This window comes from Nannospalax galili, unplaced genomic scaffold, assembly GCF_000622305.1.
Source record: "Nannospalax galili isolate Female #2095 unplaced genomic scaffold, S.galili_v1.0 scaffold660, whole genome shotgun sequence".
In the NCBI taxonomy this organism is placed as follows: Eukaryota; Metazoa; Chordata; class Mammalia; order Rodentia; family Spalacidae; genus Nannospalax; species Nannospalax galili.
In genome coordinates this window covers 1,772,193-1,791,192 of record NW_008349073.1, presented here as the reverse complement: position 1 = coordinate 1,791,192, position 19,000 = coordinate 1,772,193, and the positions used below count along the sequence as shown (strand labels likewise).

Below are 19,000 nucleotides of genomic sequence, written 5' to 3'. Positions count from 1 at the left end.
AAAAATATACATCAAATGTCCAGCCTACATTTTGGTCTGAACATATATCTGCAGAACTACCTTCAATAATGAAAGACCCTTGGGTTTGGGGTCATGAAGCAAGACTCTCAGATGAAACCAGGCATGGTAGCACACACCTATGTGTGCTTGGGAAGGCTGAGGCAAGAGGATTGGTAGTTCAAGGCCAGCCTGGACTACATAATGAGACATTCTCCCTCTTTCCTCCCAGTCCCCAAGAAGAATCCCAGATGAATATTGTTTTAATCTTTATTTATGGCTTTACTAAGCATTCATATGGTAGCTAACTGTCCCCAGAGGTTGCAAACCAGAGTTCTCCTTTTTTCAGCATTGTATACAGCAATAATTGTTAAGGGAAAAATAGTTTTTAAATTGGCTTTTTTTTTTTTTTGGCTGTTTTGAGCCAGGGTCTCCCTGTAACATCAGCTGGCCTGGAACTCACAAGAGATCTGCCTGCCTCTGCTTCCAAAGTGCTGGGATTAAAGGTGTGTACCACCAAACCTAGCCTTTTAACAATTTTAGTATAATTTTCAGTACCTTTTCTTTACTAAAAAATGTTGACAAAAATTTTTTTTAAAGACAGGGTGTCCTTAGACCAGTAGATCGGGGTGGCTTCAAATTTGTGGTTATTCTCCTGCCCTTACTGAGATCGCAGGTGCATCTCCAGTGCTAGAATTTCAGGCATATGCTACTATGCCCAGCTCTTTTCCACCTTAGTTCTTTTATTTGGGAGGTTTTGTTATGTGGCATGTGACAGGATTGCACATGTCCCAGGCTAGCATTGGAATCAGTATATAGCCGAGGAGGACATTGAATTTCTGATCTTTGTGAGTATGAGGCCAGCCTGGTCTACATAATGAGTTCCAGGACAGCTGGCACTACAAGAAGACCCTGTCTCAAAATAGACAAAAAAAAAAAGAAGAGCCCATCTTGAACAGTCATATGCCTTTTTCTATCTGGACAGTCCTTCAAGCTATTTATAACAGTTTAAAAATATCTTCTGAGCTTAGAAGGGTTTTGATACTTTGCCCATTTTTTCCTCAATACTACAGTGGCACCATTGGTAGCAAGTACCATTTGAACATAAACTGGATCCCTTATAGCTAATGCAGAAGCTTTCTTAATCTGTTGATATTGTTAAAATCCTCTGAGAACAGTTTTGTCCTATGTCCATGTAGGTAGAGTATTTAGTGGATGACCTCTTTAGATATTATCTTTTCTGCTAGTATTTCAGAGATGAAGTTAGAAGATAACACATTCTCTGAGGGAAAGTGTTCGTTGTTTATAGAGTTAAGTAGCAATTACAGCTAATGCCATATCAGTGCCAGTATGAGGCTGTCCAGTTTTGCTAGCAAACTGAGAAAAGACATTTGCTACCAAGGTATATAAACAAGCATAGGGTGGGCTGGTTAGTCACTTCTTTGGAGGTTTTGATGTAAAGTTCCCATTTAAAAGTAGGCTGCTTATTTGTATGACTTTACATAGACTATCTGAGCCCTCTGTGTAGGTGATTACATCTTTAGGAATTTTTATGCCATGAGCATTTATTTATTTAGTGGTGCGAAAGATCAAACACAGGTCCTCACAAATGTTAGGCAAACACTCTACTGCTGAGCCATACCCACAGCCCATAAATTTATTTTTAAATCCTTTAATTAAAATGACATCTGGAAGAAAGAAGCTTATAAAGGAAGTAGATTGATTCTTTAGCTTATTTTGCTTTATAATCTACTTGTTGATAACCCTCTCAGCTTATTAACAGCCTCATAACCAAAAAGTTAATGTTTTTTTAGTTTATTTATATTTGATGTGTATGAGTATTTTGCCTGCATGTAAATGTACCATGTGTGTGCAGTGCTTGTAGAGACCAGAGGAGGGCTTTGGATTCCCTAGAATTGGAGTTATGGGCAGTTGTTAGCTGCCATGTGGGTACTGGGAACTGAACCTGGTCCTCTGGAAGAGCAGCCAATGCTCTTAACTCACTGAACTGTCTCTCCAGCCTCCTTACCATATCATTTCCTTAGCATTGTCTCTTTTCATGGCCATATATAAAAATCCAACTTGACATAGTACATAAAAGCTGCTGGCTTGTTAAGATAAGCACTCTCCTGTCTGCATTTTTTAAAAATATTTTATTATTTTTATTTTTTTAATGTACATGAGTGTATTGCCTGCATGTATATAAGTGTACCCATGTCGTGCAGTGCCCTCAGAGTTTGGAAGAGTGTGTTGGATCCCCTGGAACTAGAGTTATGGATGGTTGTTAGCCACTATGTGAACACTGATAACCAAACCTGGGTCGTCTACAAAGAGCAGCCAGTGCTCTTAACTACTGAACCATCTCTCCAGCCCCTACATTTGTTTTTAAAATAATCTTGTCTTAAAATATATGTGATCCCACAACTTTTTTATCATCTTTACATTTTTAACAAAAAATTGCTTTTTTTCTAAAAGCAACTAAAATTTTAAAATCTGTTTTAAATATTTTGAATTCTAAGGAAGCCATTGTTAGTACTTGTGATTATTTGCCAAGGTATGGGACTTCATCACATTTGGGGCAAAAATGAGACCTCAAATAGCCTTGGTGTTCAGAACAAGCTCCAACCTAACTGAGGAGGTTGGCTGGGTTTACTGTAGGACCCAGTGCACTGGCCATGGATTTGTTCACCCTATCCAGATGGCTCGTTACAGGCCAATAAAAAGGAAAGTGTTCAGTTGGCTTTTCTTGCAGTTTTTTTGGGGGGGGGGTTGTTTGTTTGTTTGTTTTTTCAAGCAACTTTTTATTTCAGTGTGTTAGTCCTGGGCAACACCTGTGGTCACAGCACACTCCTGGCTATGTCCAGAACCTTGTGTCTGTTTAACTTCTTGCTGGATTTCTCTGCATTTTCTACAGAAAGATTGTAAGTAAAATAGATGGCGACAAGGACGGGTTTGTCACTGTGGATGAACTCAAAGACTGGATTAAATTTGCACAAAAGCGCTGGATTTACGAGGATGTAGAGCGACAGTGGAAGGGGCATGACCTCAATGAGGACGGCCTCGTTTCCTGGGAAGAGTATAAAAATGCCACCTACGGCTACGTCTTAGGTAGGTCCCTACTATCTGGGGGAAAAAGCCTTGTGGAGCTGGCACCTTGAAACGTAACTGTTTTGTCTTGTAGAATGATTGTAGATAAAATAGACGCGGATAAAGATGGGTTTGTGACGGAGGGGGAGCTGAAATCCTGGATTAAGCACGCCCAGAAGAAATACATATATGACAATGTTGAGAGCCAGTGGCAGGAGTTTGATATGAATCAAGACGGCTTAATCTCCTGGGATGAGTACAGAAACGTGACCTATGGCACTTACCTGGGTAAGGGGCAAGATGTCAGCCTGGCCGAGACCATGGTCTGCAGTCAAAGAAACAAATGGGTCACGCAGGACAGGAAGGGAGAGATTGTGCCTCACTTGGATAGTTTAATACTGAGCTGACTCCCCTCTGTTTATTAAATAAAATTTGTATATTGTATACTTAAAATTTTTTCTCATCTGGCATCTACATCTTTAACATTGCAATCGTATGTTACTATTTTTTTCTTTGTGTCCCTCACATTGACAGCTTTTAGAGTAGCTCTCATTTAAAAAACTGCATTGTTCCAACAGTGCAAAGCAAGAGACCTTGCCTTGAACTGTCCCTTCTAGTCCTATTCAAATTTTGGACCTGAAATTCAAACCAAATTAGATTCCTTTGTAATTGTGAGACTAGGAAGAAATTCCTGTGGATGAATGAAATAGAATTCAAATAAAATAGCTGTCAGTGTGTCCTGCTTACTGAAGTTTAAAAATGAAAATTCCCATTTGTTTTCTCTGGCACATGAGTTTATCTGCCTGCTTTGCAAATGCTTCAAGGCAAAGAAATGTTACTTTGATTGTTTTGATTGTTGATTTGGTAGCCTTTTTTATATTGGAGCTACTGGTTACTAGTTTTCTTTGACACTGTGCTACTTGCCTGCTGCTGAATTCTAGGTAGCAGTCTTACTGAGTTGATGAGCTACAGTGTTTTCATTAATAAGAGATTCTTCTATTGTCTATTGCTATCATTTGAATCACAAATATATAAATGGTACTTTTTCTGCTTTTTGTCCTGGAAATTAGGCAAATTAGGGTTAAAGGAAGCATTCCCCACCACTGACTACAGTGAGTATATAAAGGTCTCTTTCCCCACCAGATAGCCAGCTGTCCATGTTAATTACAGGACTGCATGCATTTCTGATGAAGAGGCTTATTTCTGTGTTGGGCTTGTTCTCATTCCTAAGACTGGAGTGGCAATCTCTTAGTGCTTGACATTTAGCCAAGAACCAAACATATCCACCCAATTGAGAACATGTGTATTAAAAACCCAGCACAGATGATGAAGCATTTCATGTTTCTTGCTGTCTGGCTGAGACCCAACACCCCCCTGACTTAATCAGAATTAATTATAAATATGAAGCAAAGGTTAGGCTAGGCTATTGATGATCTAAACAAAATGATGTGGTAATAAATCTCAGCTCAGACTTTAGTTACTCCCTCGCTGTCCAGAATTTTGCTTCAGCTGTGTATGATTATGTGCATAAAAATCTGTTGAGAGCTCTTACCTCACAAGGCTGATGATTCAATGTAACGGGTATTTCTACTGCCTCAGACTAAAGGCAAAGCACTGGTTGAAGAAGCAATGTCTTTATAAGGCATCTTTCCCAGGAGGTCTGTGGGTGATCAGCCGGGGCGGGAGGTGGGGGTTGCAGGAGTGACAAGTTGGCTTTAGATAAGTGCTGAGGAGTTTTTTGAGAATGTGTTCTTGGTTCAGTTTGAGTTTGGGTGTAAATCATCTCGGCTCTTAAAGTTTCTTCAGTGATTCCATTATCCACAAAAGGAAAATTTGTACTGTATTCTCTCTGCCATAAGTAAAATACAAGATACCAAGATTGGCCGTGCTTTGAGCAAACTAGATTAAGAGTCTACCTAAGGTTGTGAGCAAGGCCTACAAGGGGTGCTTAGGATACATACCACACTTAGAGTATCACACTTGCCTTTTTCTGGTCTTTATATTTGCATGTTGCTACTTGATTCTAGGCACTATATTTTACTGCAAGGATGGGGAATGAGGGTTCTTAGTTAAGAATCTAGTCTAGGACTGGAGAGATGTCTCAGTGGTTAAGGGCACTGGCTGCTCTTGCACCCATCATGTCACTCACATGGCAGCTAACAGCTGTCTGTAACTTCAGTTCAAAGAGATCCAATGCCATCTTCTGACCTCCTCAGGCACTGCATGACATAGGTGCACTTAAATACATGCAGGCAATACGCTCATACACATAAAAATAAATTTTTTGTTCTGTTTTTAGGTGGGGGTGGCTGGTCATTTTGAGACAGGGTCTCCCTGTAGCCCCAAATGGCCTGGAACTCGCTATGTAGACCAGGCTGGCCTTGAACTCACAGAAATTCACCCACCTCTACCTCCTGAGTGCTGGAACTAAAGGCATGCACCACCATGCCTGGCTAAATAAAAAAAATTTTTTTTTAAAAAAAGGAAAAGATAATCCAGTCTGAATTTGTATGTTAAATCCTGTTACCTTCTGTGTTATATAATTGGTTTTAAAACTTGGTAACTCAAGATTAGTCTGCATTTCTAGAAGCTGTTTCCATAAGTAGAGAATGAACGATGCCTGTATCTTTTGGTAGATTTCTGAGTTGAAGACAGCAGTAGGACCTTTCAAAATGGTGGTGATCTGTTGCTTAAATCTAAGTGTCCTCAAAATGAAATGGGACAGAAGACCTTTCATGTCTAGATTCTTTTTATTTTTTTTTTAATTTTTATTTAATGTGTATGAGTATATTGCTTGCATGTAGGTAGGTACACCTGTGCCATGCGTTGCCTGTAGAGGTCAGAAGAGGGCATTGGATCCCCTGGAACTGGAGTTATAGACAGTTGTTAGCCACCATGTTGGTGCTAGGAATCAAACCTGGGTCCTCAGCAAGAGCAGTCAGTGCTCTTAACTGCTGAGCCATCTCTCCAGTCCCTATATCTAGATTCTTAAGGGAAGCCTAATGTTTAATAAAAACATCAATAGCTGACAATTGTTGAATGCCAATTATACATACTAGATGTTGTTCAAGCACTTAGATTTTCTGTGAGGGACGCACATTCTCAGGGTACAGATGAGGAGACTAACACAGTTACCTTCCTCTCCCAAGGCCACATAGCTACAGGTGGTGTAATTCAAACCCAGACAGTATGACTTTAGAACCTCCATTGTCTCCCTTGTGGCAACCATTTACATTCAGCTTGGATTTGATTTGAGGGTGTGATTGCTGAAGCTTTAGCCCAAACCAACAAACAGTCTTTATATTGCTGCTTGTGAATTCAAAAATTATTTCTTTACTGCTTGGTTTAATTTTATCTGTGTATTCATTGCTTGATTTATCTTTTTCGGAAATCAGTTTCTGACTCCTAATACCTTTTTGTGTTTTCTGGAAGCCTTTAAAATTTTACTTAAATTTTTGTTTTCTAGATGATCCAGACCCTGATGATGGATTTAACTATAAACAGATGATGGTTAGAGATGAGCGGAGGTTTAAGATGGCAGACAAGGATGGGGACCTAATTGCTACAAAGGAGGAATTTACAGCTTTCCTGCACCCTGAGGAATATGACTACATGAAAGACATAGTAGTACAGGTAAGCAAGGTCTCAGATTCTGAGCAAGAGCTCAGTTTCTCTCTGTTGCTTGTATGCTCTCCCTTTAGCCTCTCCTGTATGCTTAGAACAGTAATTTGCTGTAGTAGTGTCCAGATTTAGAATTCAAGCATCATCACTGTTTTTCTTAAGAGCTTAAGCCTTTTGCTTTATCATAGTACTTTCTATCAAATAATGTATTTTGCCATTTCATGGGTAGCTTCATTAAGTAAGAATAAGAGGAAATCTTATTTTTTAAAATCCTATGATTGGTGCTCATAAACTGCATTATAACAATGATACTCAAGAATTCTCACAGAAGGGGGCTAGAGAGATGGTTCAGCAGGTAAGAGCACTGACTACTCTTGTAGAGTACTTGGGTTCAATTCCCAGCACTCACATGGTGGCTAATAACCATCTGTATTTTATCATTTTCTACCTAGAAGAATATGAGGGCATTTGGGGGAGTTTACCTTTTGTTTTGTTCACTCGAGTTTCATTATTGTGGTTGTTTGGTTGTTTGTTTGGTTTGGGGAGACTGGGTGTCACTCTGTATCCCTGGCCTGAAACTTGGTATGTAGAGCACTGACTTTCATTTTGGGGTGAACCCTGGTCCTTTGATCCTCCTGTCTCTGCCCCCAAAACCTTGGAATTACAGCTATATGCTTTCATTCCTGGTTTTGACCAAACACACCATACTGCCTCAATTCAAACAGACTAGCAATCTCTTCTTTTGTATTTAGGAAACAATGGAGGATATAGATAAGAATGCTGATGGTTTCATTGACCTGGAAGAGTATATTGGTAAGTCTCAGTATACCTGGAAGAGTATATTGGTAAACATTGAGATGTTTTAGAAGATGTAATTGTCCATAGAAATAATTTCCCTTATGGGCCAACTCTTAACAGATTATTAAGCCAGGGTGTCATTATAAGTATCTGTAACTTAGGCTAGGAGATTGGCACATCCTAATTTGAACTTGGGGACTGAAGTTTTGTTCCTAGCAAAAGGAAGCATAAAACATATTGGTAGAAACCAGGCATAGAAGTACATGTCTGAAATCCCAGCACTTGGGAGATAAAGTCAGCCTAAGAAACATGAGACATTGTTTCTTTTCTTAAAAAAAAAAGAACAAAGACTAGTGGATGGGTAAGCAACCAGGAGGGGTCACTGATCCATGTCTTTTCACTATATTCTGCCCATGTTTCCTAGCTGGTTCTCTGCTGAGTTTCCATTTTATTTGGGGGTATTTGTTTTGGACATTTTGCCTGTTGTCTCTTTATTGGGGAGAGCTACACTTTTGAAGCTGATATCTCCCAAATAAAACTTGATTGGAAGGGTATTGAAAAAAGGTTGTTTTTTTTTTTTTTAATTTGAAATTTTTATACATGTATACAATGTACCTTGATCATGCCCCCACACACATTATCTCTCTCTCTCTCTCCCTCCCTCCTCTCAAACTAGTTTTTATTATCCTGAGAATAATTTTGGAATATTCCTACATGGCTTGGGGGGGCATCTGTGCTACCAAATACTTGAGCAAACAGCTTTGTAAGTGCTGAAAGTCTTTGTTACAAGTGGAATTCTATTTTAAGTATACCAGTTTATACACACACACACACACACACATATAGATAGACATACACATACCGCACATTTTCCGTGTTTTTAGACAGTATTAAGTGTTGCTCAGGCTGAACTTCAATTCATGATTCTCCTGCCCTTCTGAATCCTAGGATTGCAGGTGTGCAACACCATGCTAAAGTTGCCCATATTATAATTGGGTTGTGTTGAAACCAGAATTCCTTATCTAGTCTAATTTTAACACCTGTTCAGATGAAGAGTTACAGATATTTTCACCCATTCTGCTGTCTCTTCCCTCGATTGTTTTCTTTGCTGTGCAGAAGCATCATCATTTAGTATGTTCATTTGTTTGCTTTTACTTTTGTTGTCCCTGTTTTGGGGTCTTAAATCAAAATGTCAGTGCCTGTAATGAATGACATCTTGAAATCCCATGTGCTTTGTTCTAGTGATTTTATAGTTTCAGGTTTTACATTTATGTCTCTGACCATTTACACTGATTTTTGTACATGGTGAGAAATAGGGATCAAATTTCAATCTTCTATATATGGATATCTAGTTTTCCCAGCACCATTGATTGAAGAAGTTCACTTTATAGAAAACCATGTGGTTGCAGGTGCATAGATTTATTTCCGGGTTCACAGTTCTATTGCATTGATAATCCACATTCTTATTTGCCCATAATAACTGTTCTTGCTGGTTTTGTTTTTCAAGTAAGTCCATGTGTTTTAGACTTTGATCTTCATCTAAAGTATCATCTTAAGCCTGAAGGGAGACTTAAGGCCTTCCTCTGTTACTTGTCATTAAACTGCATTGAGCAAAGTCACTCCTTTCTTAGATATCCTGTCATTAACTGCCAGAGACAGAGGCATGAGCAGTGATAGTTTTCTGAAAAATGATTTGGTTTCTTAGTGGTGGGCCTCAGGATAAAGTATCTCACTGTTTTCTGGGTCCAAATTGACATTAGATTTTTCTACTATAAGTATTTCAAGTATCTAAGTATCTTGGGTTTTGGCATTTTGTTGCCACAGGGAATCAGTATTAAGAAATTAAGGCTTATCACTGTTAAGAAACATCATTTGCCAAGCATTGAGGCCATACAAGGAAGTATTTGTCTCCCTCTGCATCATACAACTTCAAAGGCAGAAGAATTACATTTTAAAACTACCAAAACAGGAGGTGTGGTGGCACACACCTTTAATCCCAGCCCTTGGGAGGCAGAGGCAGGCGGTTCTCTGTAAGTCCAGGCCAGCCTGGTCTACATAGTGAGTTCCAGGCCAGCTGGGGCTACAGGGAGACCCTGTCTCAAAAAGATCAAAAAAAAAAAAACTACCAAAACAGTCAAGAATATGTGTGTGTTGCTTGCTACTGCAAGCGCTTGTACAGCTGATATATGCTGGGGTTTTTTTTAATATTTTATTTATTATTTTTATTTTATGTGTATGAGTGTGTTGCCTGCATATATGTAAGTGTCTGCAGAGGTCAGAAGAGGATGTTGGTATTAGGGTTCGAGACTCAAGAATAATTCCCACAGATACCCAAAAAATTATACAAAAAGTTTATTCAAGAATTTAAAGTAAAAATAAAAAACAACCACCAAATGGCGGCTAGCTGGGCACAGACTACACGAACCAAAGATGGAGTCTGGCCCCGAACAATAGCAGGCAGGGGCTTTTATTGGCGAACTCCACAGAAAACCATGCATGCCAAGCATCCTTTTAAAATAATTGGATGTCCCCATATCTTGTATACAGGGGAAGTCTTGATTGGTAGGGGCTGTCTTAGGGCATTGGAATGTGCTGACTGATATCTTTTAGGGCCAGAAGTTTTTGTTCATACCTTATAAGGCTTTTGCATGTCCAGGGCTTGCTTAATTTATAGCTTCGGGTGGGGGGTCACAACTGGAAAAAATTTACAATATGTCTGAGCTTGTCTAGCCAAAATGGAGTCAGACCATTCTGACTCTTCATTTCCCCCTAGAGTTATGGCAATGGTTAAATCTTTAAGCCAGGCAAATTACAGAAGCAGAAAGAAGCGGTTAGATGGCGCATTTAGGGTGGTGGAACCATTTCTATATTATCAGGGTCTCGATTTAAATGAGTATGCTGTGAACACAGTACCATCAGTTGGACTGTCTGTATCCGTTCTTGGATGAATTTGAGCAAGGCATTAAGAATAAAGGGGCCACAGGTGACTGCTAGTAGGAGTAAGAGGAGAGGTCTGACTATCCCTGAGATCAAAGTTGTTAACCATGGGGACCAGTCAAATAGGGAATCTTACCAATTTTGTTGATTTAGTCATTTGTTTTCTCTTAAGTCTTTTAAGGACCTCAGCCAAAGACTGTTTTATAACTCCCAAATGATTAACATAGAAACAGCACTGTTCCCCTAGGGCAACACAGAGTTCTCCTTTCTCTAGAAAAAGTAAATTCAGCCCTCTATTTTGTAAGGTTACCTCAGCTAAAGAGGATAGAGATTCTTTGAGGTGGCGGATAGATGTTTTTAATGATTGTATGTTTAAGTCTATGGCCTGTCTAAGAAGGTGATAATTTTTATCCTGGAGGACTAGCGCTGAAGCCCCCAGACCAGTTGCAGTGGTTACTCTGACCCCGAGTAAAGTCGACAGGACAATTGCAGTGGTTCCTATGGCCCTACAAGGTCTAGACTCTTCTGAGATTCTGGTTTCCATTTCTGCATCTGTTCTATAATATAGATGGGGAACCAGCTGCATCAGTTCACAAAAATCCCCAGTCTGGTTTAAAATAGATGAGTGGAGTAATGTAGTTAGGCCAGAGGTACAGGCCCACCAAGTGGAGTTGGGAAGCACCATATATGGGTTAGGTGTAGTAGAATGAGTGGAGGCATGTAGTTAGGCCAGAGGTACAGCCCCACCAAGTGGAGTTGGGAGGCACCATATATGGGTTAGGTGTAGTAGCCCCTAGAACAAAGTTACATAAATGTTGATAAGAAGAGGGGACAGTTTTATGTGAGGGAGTCATGCATAGCCCTTTTCCATACACTTGGGTAAGGGTACGCTCCCTTCTCCCTGTAGGCGGGGGAATTCTACGGGCAATGGGGTCAGAAGTGACAACATAATTTCCTGGGAGAGCTAACCCATCATAAAAGGGAGGGCTCGGGTCCATGCAAAACCAGCAATGGATAGTAAGGTTAGGGGAGGTATTATTTAAAGCAATAAAGGTGACATTTAGGAGGTTTGTAAGCCCAGGGGATGGCTGCAAGGGCTCTTGGGCACGTTGGACCTCTGGGGGTGTGGATCTAGGTGTGGGCAAAGTAGCGGTTTTTTCCAGTTGGACAGTTTGGCTAGGAGCTGGCCTCTCAACAGATTTAAAAATAGTTAAGGCCAGTGTTGGTCGTCCTATAGGAGGTAACACTATCCGAGCCGGCCCCATCTGGGTCCCCAAGACTGGACCCACCTGAAGACAGACTGAAAAAAGTATTCCTGGATCAGTCCCTGTGGTGTATAACCTTTGGCCCCAAGTTCACAAATCAGTCCATTTTTGTAGGTTTTTAAGTTGCTTTCCTTTCGGGGTGAAGCTTAAGGAGATAGGGTTGCATCTAGAGGAGGTACAGGGTTCCTCGAATTGCCTTGATCTGAGGTTTCGCCAAAGGGTTAGGCCGGGACCTCAGTTACCTGGATCAAGTCGGTAGTGACTTGGGCAGCCCAATTAATATATCCAGTAGACACACAGCTCCATGAAGCACAGAAATAGTCCCGTGGCCCCCCACAGATACTTCGTCAGTTACCATTGTCACCTGGGCAAACATAGAAGCAGTGCTCCTTCATCCTCTTTCGGCCAAGGGGAGACTGGCAAGCATAATTTACAGTGCCTGACGGGGTGTATGATTCCCAAGCTCCTTCAAGCAGGTCACAGGGGTCGAATGTAATCTTGGGGAACCAGGCGCCTGGAGGTCCCAGGTGGGAGGAGATGTTCACTATCTTTCCAGTGGATGTGCTACTAACTACCCAGGTGAGGTTTTTGGAGTCCATGGGGTGAGTTAGCTAGGGCAGGCTCTATAAAAAAGCAACAAAGGTTATGGTGTGGCAGAGATTTTTAGCTTGAGAGGATTGTCTTTCACCCGTGTGACCTTCCATCTCTTGTCGACTTGGTGTGACCAATCCTCTGATGCAGGCTTTAGATGCGAGTGATGTATCCATGTCGGGACACCGGACACCTTAACCGCAGCAGTGGTGGTTGAGGATCATGATGTGTGGCCCCTTCCATCGAGGTCCAAGGGGCTCCTTGTGGTGCCATCTTACCCAAACAAGGTCTCCTGGCTTGAATCCGTGTGGTTGGGCTGGTGTCAGTTCATAGATGTGCCTCTGCCTCAGCAAAGGGAAAATATTGTTTTGTGTGATCTGTAAGGCCTGTAGGGACTTAAGAAATTGGATTTAAGACAAGCCAATTAGCATATCTGAAGGCAGCTTGGGAAGCAAAGGGGGTGGTCGGCCATACATGATTTTATAAGGTGTTAGGCCTTGAGTGTATGGGGTATTTCTGACCCTGTATAGGGCAAAAGGTAGGAGGCTTGTCCAGTCATCGCCAGTTTCTAGGGTTAATTTGGTTAAGATCTCTTTAAGGGTCCGATTCATTCTCTCTACTTGCCCTGAGCTCTGGGGGTGGTATGCGCAATGTAACTTCCAATTAGTCCCCAGTGTTTTAATTAACTCTTGAGTTACCTTAGAGATGAAGGCTGGTCCATTGTCTGACCCGATCACAGAGGGGAGTCCATACCTTGGTATTCATTCATTGATGATCTTTTTAACCACCGTTAAGGCGGTTTCCCCCTTTGTGGGAAACGCTTTGACCCATCCTGAAAACGTATCTACAAAAACTAGAAGATATTTATAGCCATACCTGCCAGGTTTTACCTCAGTGAAGTCCACCTCCCAGTGGACTCCAGGCACAGTGCCCCTCTCCTTTCTGGCTGGGGGCATGACTTTTCCTCTTGGATTAGTAACCTGGCAGGAGCAACATCTGGAAAGACAGCTCTCAGTCGTTTTGGTTAGATCGAAGATGTGGTATGGAGTCAGGAGTTCTTGTAACTTTCTTTTTCCTAGGTGAGTCTCTTTTTGGAGTTTATATATTAAGTCCTCTGCCAGCTTATGCGGTAGAATGAGCCTCCCATCCTAGAGGTGTATCTCTATCCGTGCTTGATCTTGGTATTTTCCAGGGAAGTTAATTCCTGATCGTCCTGAGCTGAGTAAGAGGGCTCTTCTGGCAAGAGAGGTTTAGGCAGGATAACCAGTAGATTTGAGGCTGTTAAGACTGCTTCTCTGGCCGCTAGGTCCGCTCTCCTATTTCCCTGTGCCTCCAGTGAATCCCCTTTTCGATGCCCCGGACAATGGATGATGGCCAGTCTCTTTGGTAACCATATGGCCTCCTAGAGTTTTAAGAGATCTCTTGATTATTTTTGATAGTCTTTCCTTCTGCTGTCAGGAGCCCCCTTTCCTTGTATATAGCCCCATGGACATGAGCCATAGTGAAAGCATAACAGCTGTCAGTGAAAATGTTAACAGTCTGGTCTTTACTTAGCTTTAGGGCCTGAGTCAGGGCAATTATTTTAGCCCTCTGGGCAGAGGTCCCAACTGATAGAGAGGAGGCCCACATTATCTGCAATGGACTGACGACCGCCACCTCCACATACCTGATTCCTTCCTTAGTGAAGCTACTTCCATCCATGAACAGAATTAAGTCTGGTGGGGCCATGGTACATCTATCAGGTCTTCCCGAGTCCCATGTAAGCTGCAGAGTACCTCCAGGCAGTCATGCAGGACCTCAAGATCTGGTTCTGGCAGCAAAGTGGCAGGATTGAGAGCAGTGCTAGAGAGGAACTGGATGCGAGGGGGGTTAAGGAGCAAGGCCTGATAATGAGTCAACCAAGCATTTGTCATCTATCAGTCAGAGGGGATTTTTAAGGACCCTCTCAATCGAGTGAGGGGTGGTGACCATAAGGGGCTGTCCCAGGGTGAGCTTATCTGCATCCTTAACCAATAAGGCCATGGCTCCAATAATTCTGAGGCAGTCCTGGCCATACCAAGGCCATGGGATCAAGCTTTTTTGACAAGTAGTAAGCCACAGGTCTCTTCCAAGGCCCAAGCATTTGGGTCAGGACTCCCTGCACTATTCTGGCTCGTTCGTCAACAAAGAGCTGATAGGGCTTATGGATATCCGGCAGAGCTAAGGCCGGAGCCTGCAATAAGGCCTTTTTAATTTCTTGAAAGGCCCTCTCCTAAGTCTCAGTCCATAGGAAGGATGACTCATTTCCTCGAGTGGCTTCATACAGGGATTTTGCCAGCTCGGCAAATCCAGGTCTCCAGAGCCGGCAGAAGCCTGCCTATCCCAGGAACTCTCGCAACTGCCTGTGGGATCTTGGACTTGGAATTCTGATAATGACTTGTTTTCTGGCTGGTGACAGCCACCTCTGTCCATCCCTTAATATGTACCCCAAGTACATTACCTCTGTGACACAGAGCTGAGCCTTCTTGGCCGAGACCTTATACCCCAATTGGTCCAAGGTCAGGAGCAAATCTCTGGTGGCCTGAAGACAAGTGCCCTCATCCTTAGTGACAATCAACAGGTCATCTGCTTACTGTAGGAGGCTTACCTCTGGGTGCAAGGCCCAATAACTCCTGCAAGTCCTGATGTAGAGCCTTGTCAAAGATCATTGGGGAGTTCTTGAACCCCTGTGGCAGTCGCATCCAAGTGAACTGTCCATTAAACCCCTGGTTCGGGTCTCGCCACTCAAAGGCAAAGATGGGTTGGCTTTCCTTTGCCAAGGTCAAGCTAAAGAAGGCGTCCTTGAGATCTAAAACAGTATAGACCCTTCTCTCTGGAGAGAGTGCGCTTAGCAGGGTTGGGGACTGTAGGGTGGATATCCTCTGCCCTCTTGCTAACTTCTCTCAAATCCTGCACTGGGGGGAAATCGTTAGTCCCTGGTTTCTTGATGGGTAGGAGAGGGGTGTTCCATGGAGATTGGCATGGAACCAGAATACTGAACTCCCAAAGGTGGTTTATGTATTTGGTAATTCCTGCCCTGGCTTCGAGAGTCATCAGGTACTGTTTTTCTCTTACAGACTGAGCATTAGTTTTTAAAGTCACCATTATCGGTGGCTGTTGGATGGCCCTCCCTGGGGGATTAGTTTCCACCCAAACTCCAGGGATAGTTGCCTGGAGGTCCTTGAGGATAGTAGTTGGTCTCTTTTGAGGTGGTGGGGTGTGCACTCTCCATTCTTCTTCTAATTGTAAACATAGGATATAGGCTGTGTCTGGTATAGTCACATCAGGAGGTCCTCTCCCAGAGAAATGGATTTGAGCCTTCATTTTATTTAGCAAGTCCCTACCCAATAAGGGATACAGGCACTCTGGGACCATCATAAAGGAGTGTGAAACTGTCTTCTTACCTAAATTTACTTCCCTTTTGTTAGTCCAAGGGTGTTGAGCGTTTCCCGTGGCCCCTTGCACCCAGGTGCGTTTACTGGTCAGTTTTCCCATAGGCTCTTTTAAAACTGAATATTGTGCTCTGGTGTCAACTAGGAAGTTGACAGCTCGTCCCTCCACTTGTAGGGTCACCCAGGGCTCATGGTGGAGGCTCGTCGATCCTGGGCCCCTTCAATTTTCTAGGTTTGCCAACTCGATCTTGGCCTTGGAGGGAAGCTGGGATCCCGTCCTTTGAGGACATTTCCTAGCCCAGTGACCCAGCTGTTTACAGTATGCATACTGGTCTCTTTTTAGGCGGGGCTGACCTTCCTGTGGGGGTCACGGGGCTCGGGTTCCCTTTTTCATAGCAGGTCGGCCTCCCCATTTGGGATTCGTTGCTCTTTCAGCCAACAATATCCTAGCCAGCCCTTTAGTTTGTCTTTCTTCAGGGGTTTCTCTATTGGTAAATACTTTGTTTACCACCAGCATCAGCTCAGAAAGGTTTTTGCCCTCAAAACCTTCCAGCTTTTGAAGTTTTGTTTTATGTCTGGAGCTGCCTGATTTACGAAAGCCATATTGATGGCCATCTGATTCTCTGGGGCCTCTGAATTAATGGGAGTATAAGTTCTGAAAGCCTCTAAGAGGCGCTCCAGGTACACTCCAGGAGACTCATCCCTTCCCTGCATCACTTGACTGACCTTAGACAAATTGGTGGGGCGCCCGGAGGACCCCCCCCAATAAGAATCTGACAGTAGACCTTTAGGCATTCCCTACTTTCAGGGGGGTGTTATAGTCCCATCCCTCCGTTGGGCACATGAGAAGAAAAGCATCCATAATCCTCATTCTCTGTCACTCGCCTATCATTTCCAGGGACTGCGTTGTCTGCATTCCCGAAGGATGTGGTTCCATTCCTTGGTGGTGAACAGGATATTCAGTAACTGTTGGCAATCATCCCAAGTGGGTTGATGGGTGAAAAGAACGGTATCCAGGAGGGAAACCAGGACCTGAGGCTTCTTTGTGAAGGAGGGAGTCTGTAACTTCCAATTATACAAGTCACTAGTAGAAAAGGGAAACTAGTCTACTAGGGCAATTTCATCCTCCTCGGGGGCCCAATCTCCCTCAGGGGAAGAGCTCATACAATTCTCCCCTCCCCTCTCAAGCAAGTGTACAGTGGGCTGGGCTCGGCCATGGGAGGTGCCGGCTCAGCCATGGGAGCCGGTAATGGAGACCAGGAAGGACTAGAAGAAGAGGAAGAGGCTCATGACCTGTGCTCTCTAGGTCTATCCTGAGCACTCAGTGGGGCCCCATAAGGTGGCAGGAGTAAATCCTCCTCTGGTGTCGAGGGGAGGACTTTAGGACCCGATGGGTTTTTGGTCTGGACTTTCTTCAGGGGAAGCAAAATGGCTGGCCCCTTAGGCCCCGATGGCAGGGGTGGCAGTAAGGGATGCAGCCATGGGCAGGGGGGCAGCGACCAGATATTGCCAACCTAGAATGTAGGGGATCTGGTCAGGGTGCCCCAGTTCCCCGAAGATAACTCCTTAAACCCTGTAGATGAGGGACAGGTTAAAGGACTCTTCAGGCGGCCATTCAACTTCAAAGGAGAGCCATTCGATGGTGCAGAGGGCCTGGAGGCCAGTCGGCTTGACACAGAGTCCAGACGCGTTCAAAGCCGTTTGTTTGTAGTCCTGAAAATTACTAAGAACTAGATCAAGGGGAGCTGAAGATGATGAGACTTTCTGGCCCATTGTGGGATAAGCTTCAAGAAAAAAGAATATAAGGAGATGAATGAGAATGAGAAGTAGGATGGAAAGTCGATAGACGAGGCGGAGCGCTGAGCAAAGGGTGAGGACAGTATGACATGGCGGGTCCCTAGAGGGAGAAATGAAAATCTCACAGCATGTTGAGTCAACCGAGAAGGCTGCCCCTGTCCCTTCCCCAAAAAGATTTGGCCAGCCTGGATTCCACGTCAGACTCTACCAGAATCTTGCATCTGGCCTGCCCAGATTCCACGTTGGGCTGGGCCAAGACTCTGGGTTGGTCCTGCCTGGATTCCACGTCAGGCTGGAGCACGACCCCTTATCGGAGGAGTTGGGGTGTCCCCCACCTTGCCTGATCTCCAAGTCCCAGGATGTCCAGACTACCCAAAAGTGATGGGGGGGGGGGCGGCCTGGACTACCAAAAAGCAAAAGAGAGAGAGAGAGATGAAAGCAGGCAGAACTACCAAGGCCGGCTCCGGTGGCACTCCCATGGGTCTGGGGTCTCTAGTCTCGAATCCCGGATGAGCCCCCAAAATGTTAGGGTTCGCGAATTGAGAATCATTCCCACAGATACCCAAAAAGATCATACAAAAAGTTTATTCAAGAATTTAAAGTTAAAAAAAAAACAACAGCCAAATGGCGGCTAGCCGGGCACAGACTACACAAGCCAAAGATGGAGTCTGGCCCCAAACAATAGCAGGCAGGGGCTTTTATTAGGGAACTCCACAGAAACCCACACCCAAGCATCCTTTTAAAATAATTGGATGTCCCAATATCCTGTGTACGGGGGAAGTCTTGATTGGTAGGGGCTGTCTTCAGGGCATTGGAATGTGCTGACTGATATCTTTTAGGACCAGAAGTTTTTGTTCAGACCTTATAAGGCTTTTACATGTCCAGGGCTTGCTTAATTTAGAGCTTCCCGGGGGTGGGGGTGGGGTAGCAACTGGAAAAAATTTACAATATGCCTGAGCTTGTCTGGGCTTGTCTAAAGAAGCTAGCCAAAATGGAGTCAGAGCATTCTGGCTCTTCAGTTGGATCCCCTGGAACTGGAGTTATGGGTGGTTGTGAACTGCCATGTGGGCGCTGGGGAATAAACCCAGGTCCTCTGCAAGAGCAGCCAGTACTCTGAGCTGCTGAGCCATCTCTCCAGCCCCAGAGATGCTGTTTTCCAAATCTTAAATTCTCTCCACAACAGTTTCTTCGGTTTCAGCCCTGTTAAGGAAAGCAATCATAAAAGGCTTCACCTTAATCATGCAGCGTTAGTGTGACTCCCCAGTGTTAAACTGTTAAACTCTTTTTACTTTTTAGTGTATTATAGAGTGTCGGGAACTTAAAAAAACTTTAGAAGAGTATAACAAATCCCCATGTATCTCTGCCTTAGCATACACCAGTCCTCAGCCATTTTTTTTTAGCCACATCTACTTTACTTCTTCTGTAATACTTTCCATATGTAAGCATTTGGGTATACATCTCTATGATATGTTTATATTTATTTTTAAAAATCTGAAA

The 19,000-nt window shown here is 43.4% G+C and overlaps 1 protein-coding gene across 3 annotated transcripts in view; it reads left to right on the top strand.

Moving 5' to 3' along the window:
* The window catches only part of Calu (calumenin), a 38,584-nt gene that overhangs the window by 11,938 nt on the left and 7,646 nt on the right, over positions 1 to 19,000 (top strand). For 2 of the 3 annotated variants that reach the window (XM_029570010.1, XM_008846383.3), the window contains 3 exons: positions 2,912 to 3,105; positions 6,551 to 6,717; positions 7,458 to 7,518. In XM_029570010.1, coding sequence (XP_029425870.1) covers positions 2,912 to 3,105; positions 6,551 to 6,717; positions 7,458 to 7,518 — 422 coding nt within the window. Of the gene's footprint in view, positions 1 to 2,911; positions 3,106 to 3,178; positions 3,373 to 6,550; positions 6,718 to 7,457; positions 7,519 to 19,000 lie in introns of all 3 variants that reach the window. The other variant, XM_017801432.2, reaches the window with a different exon arrangement.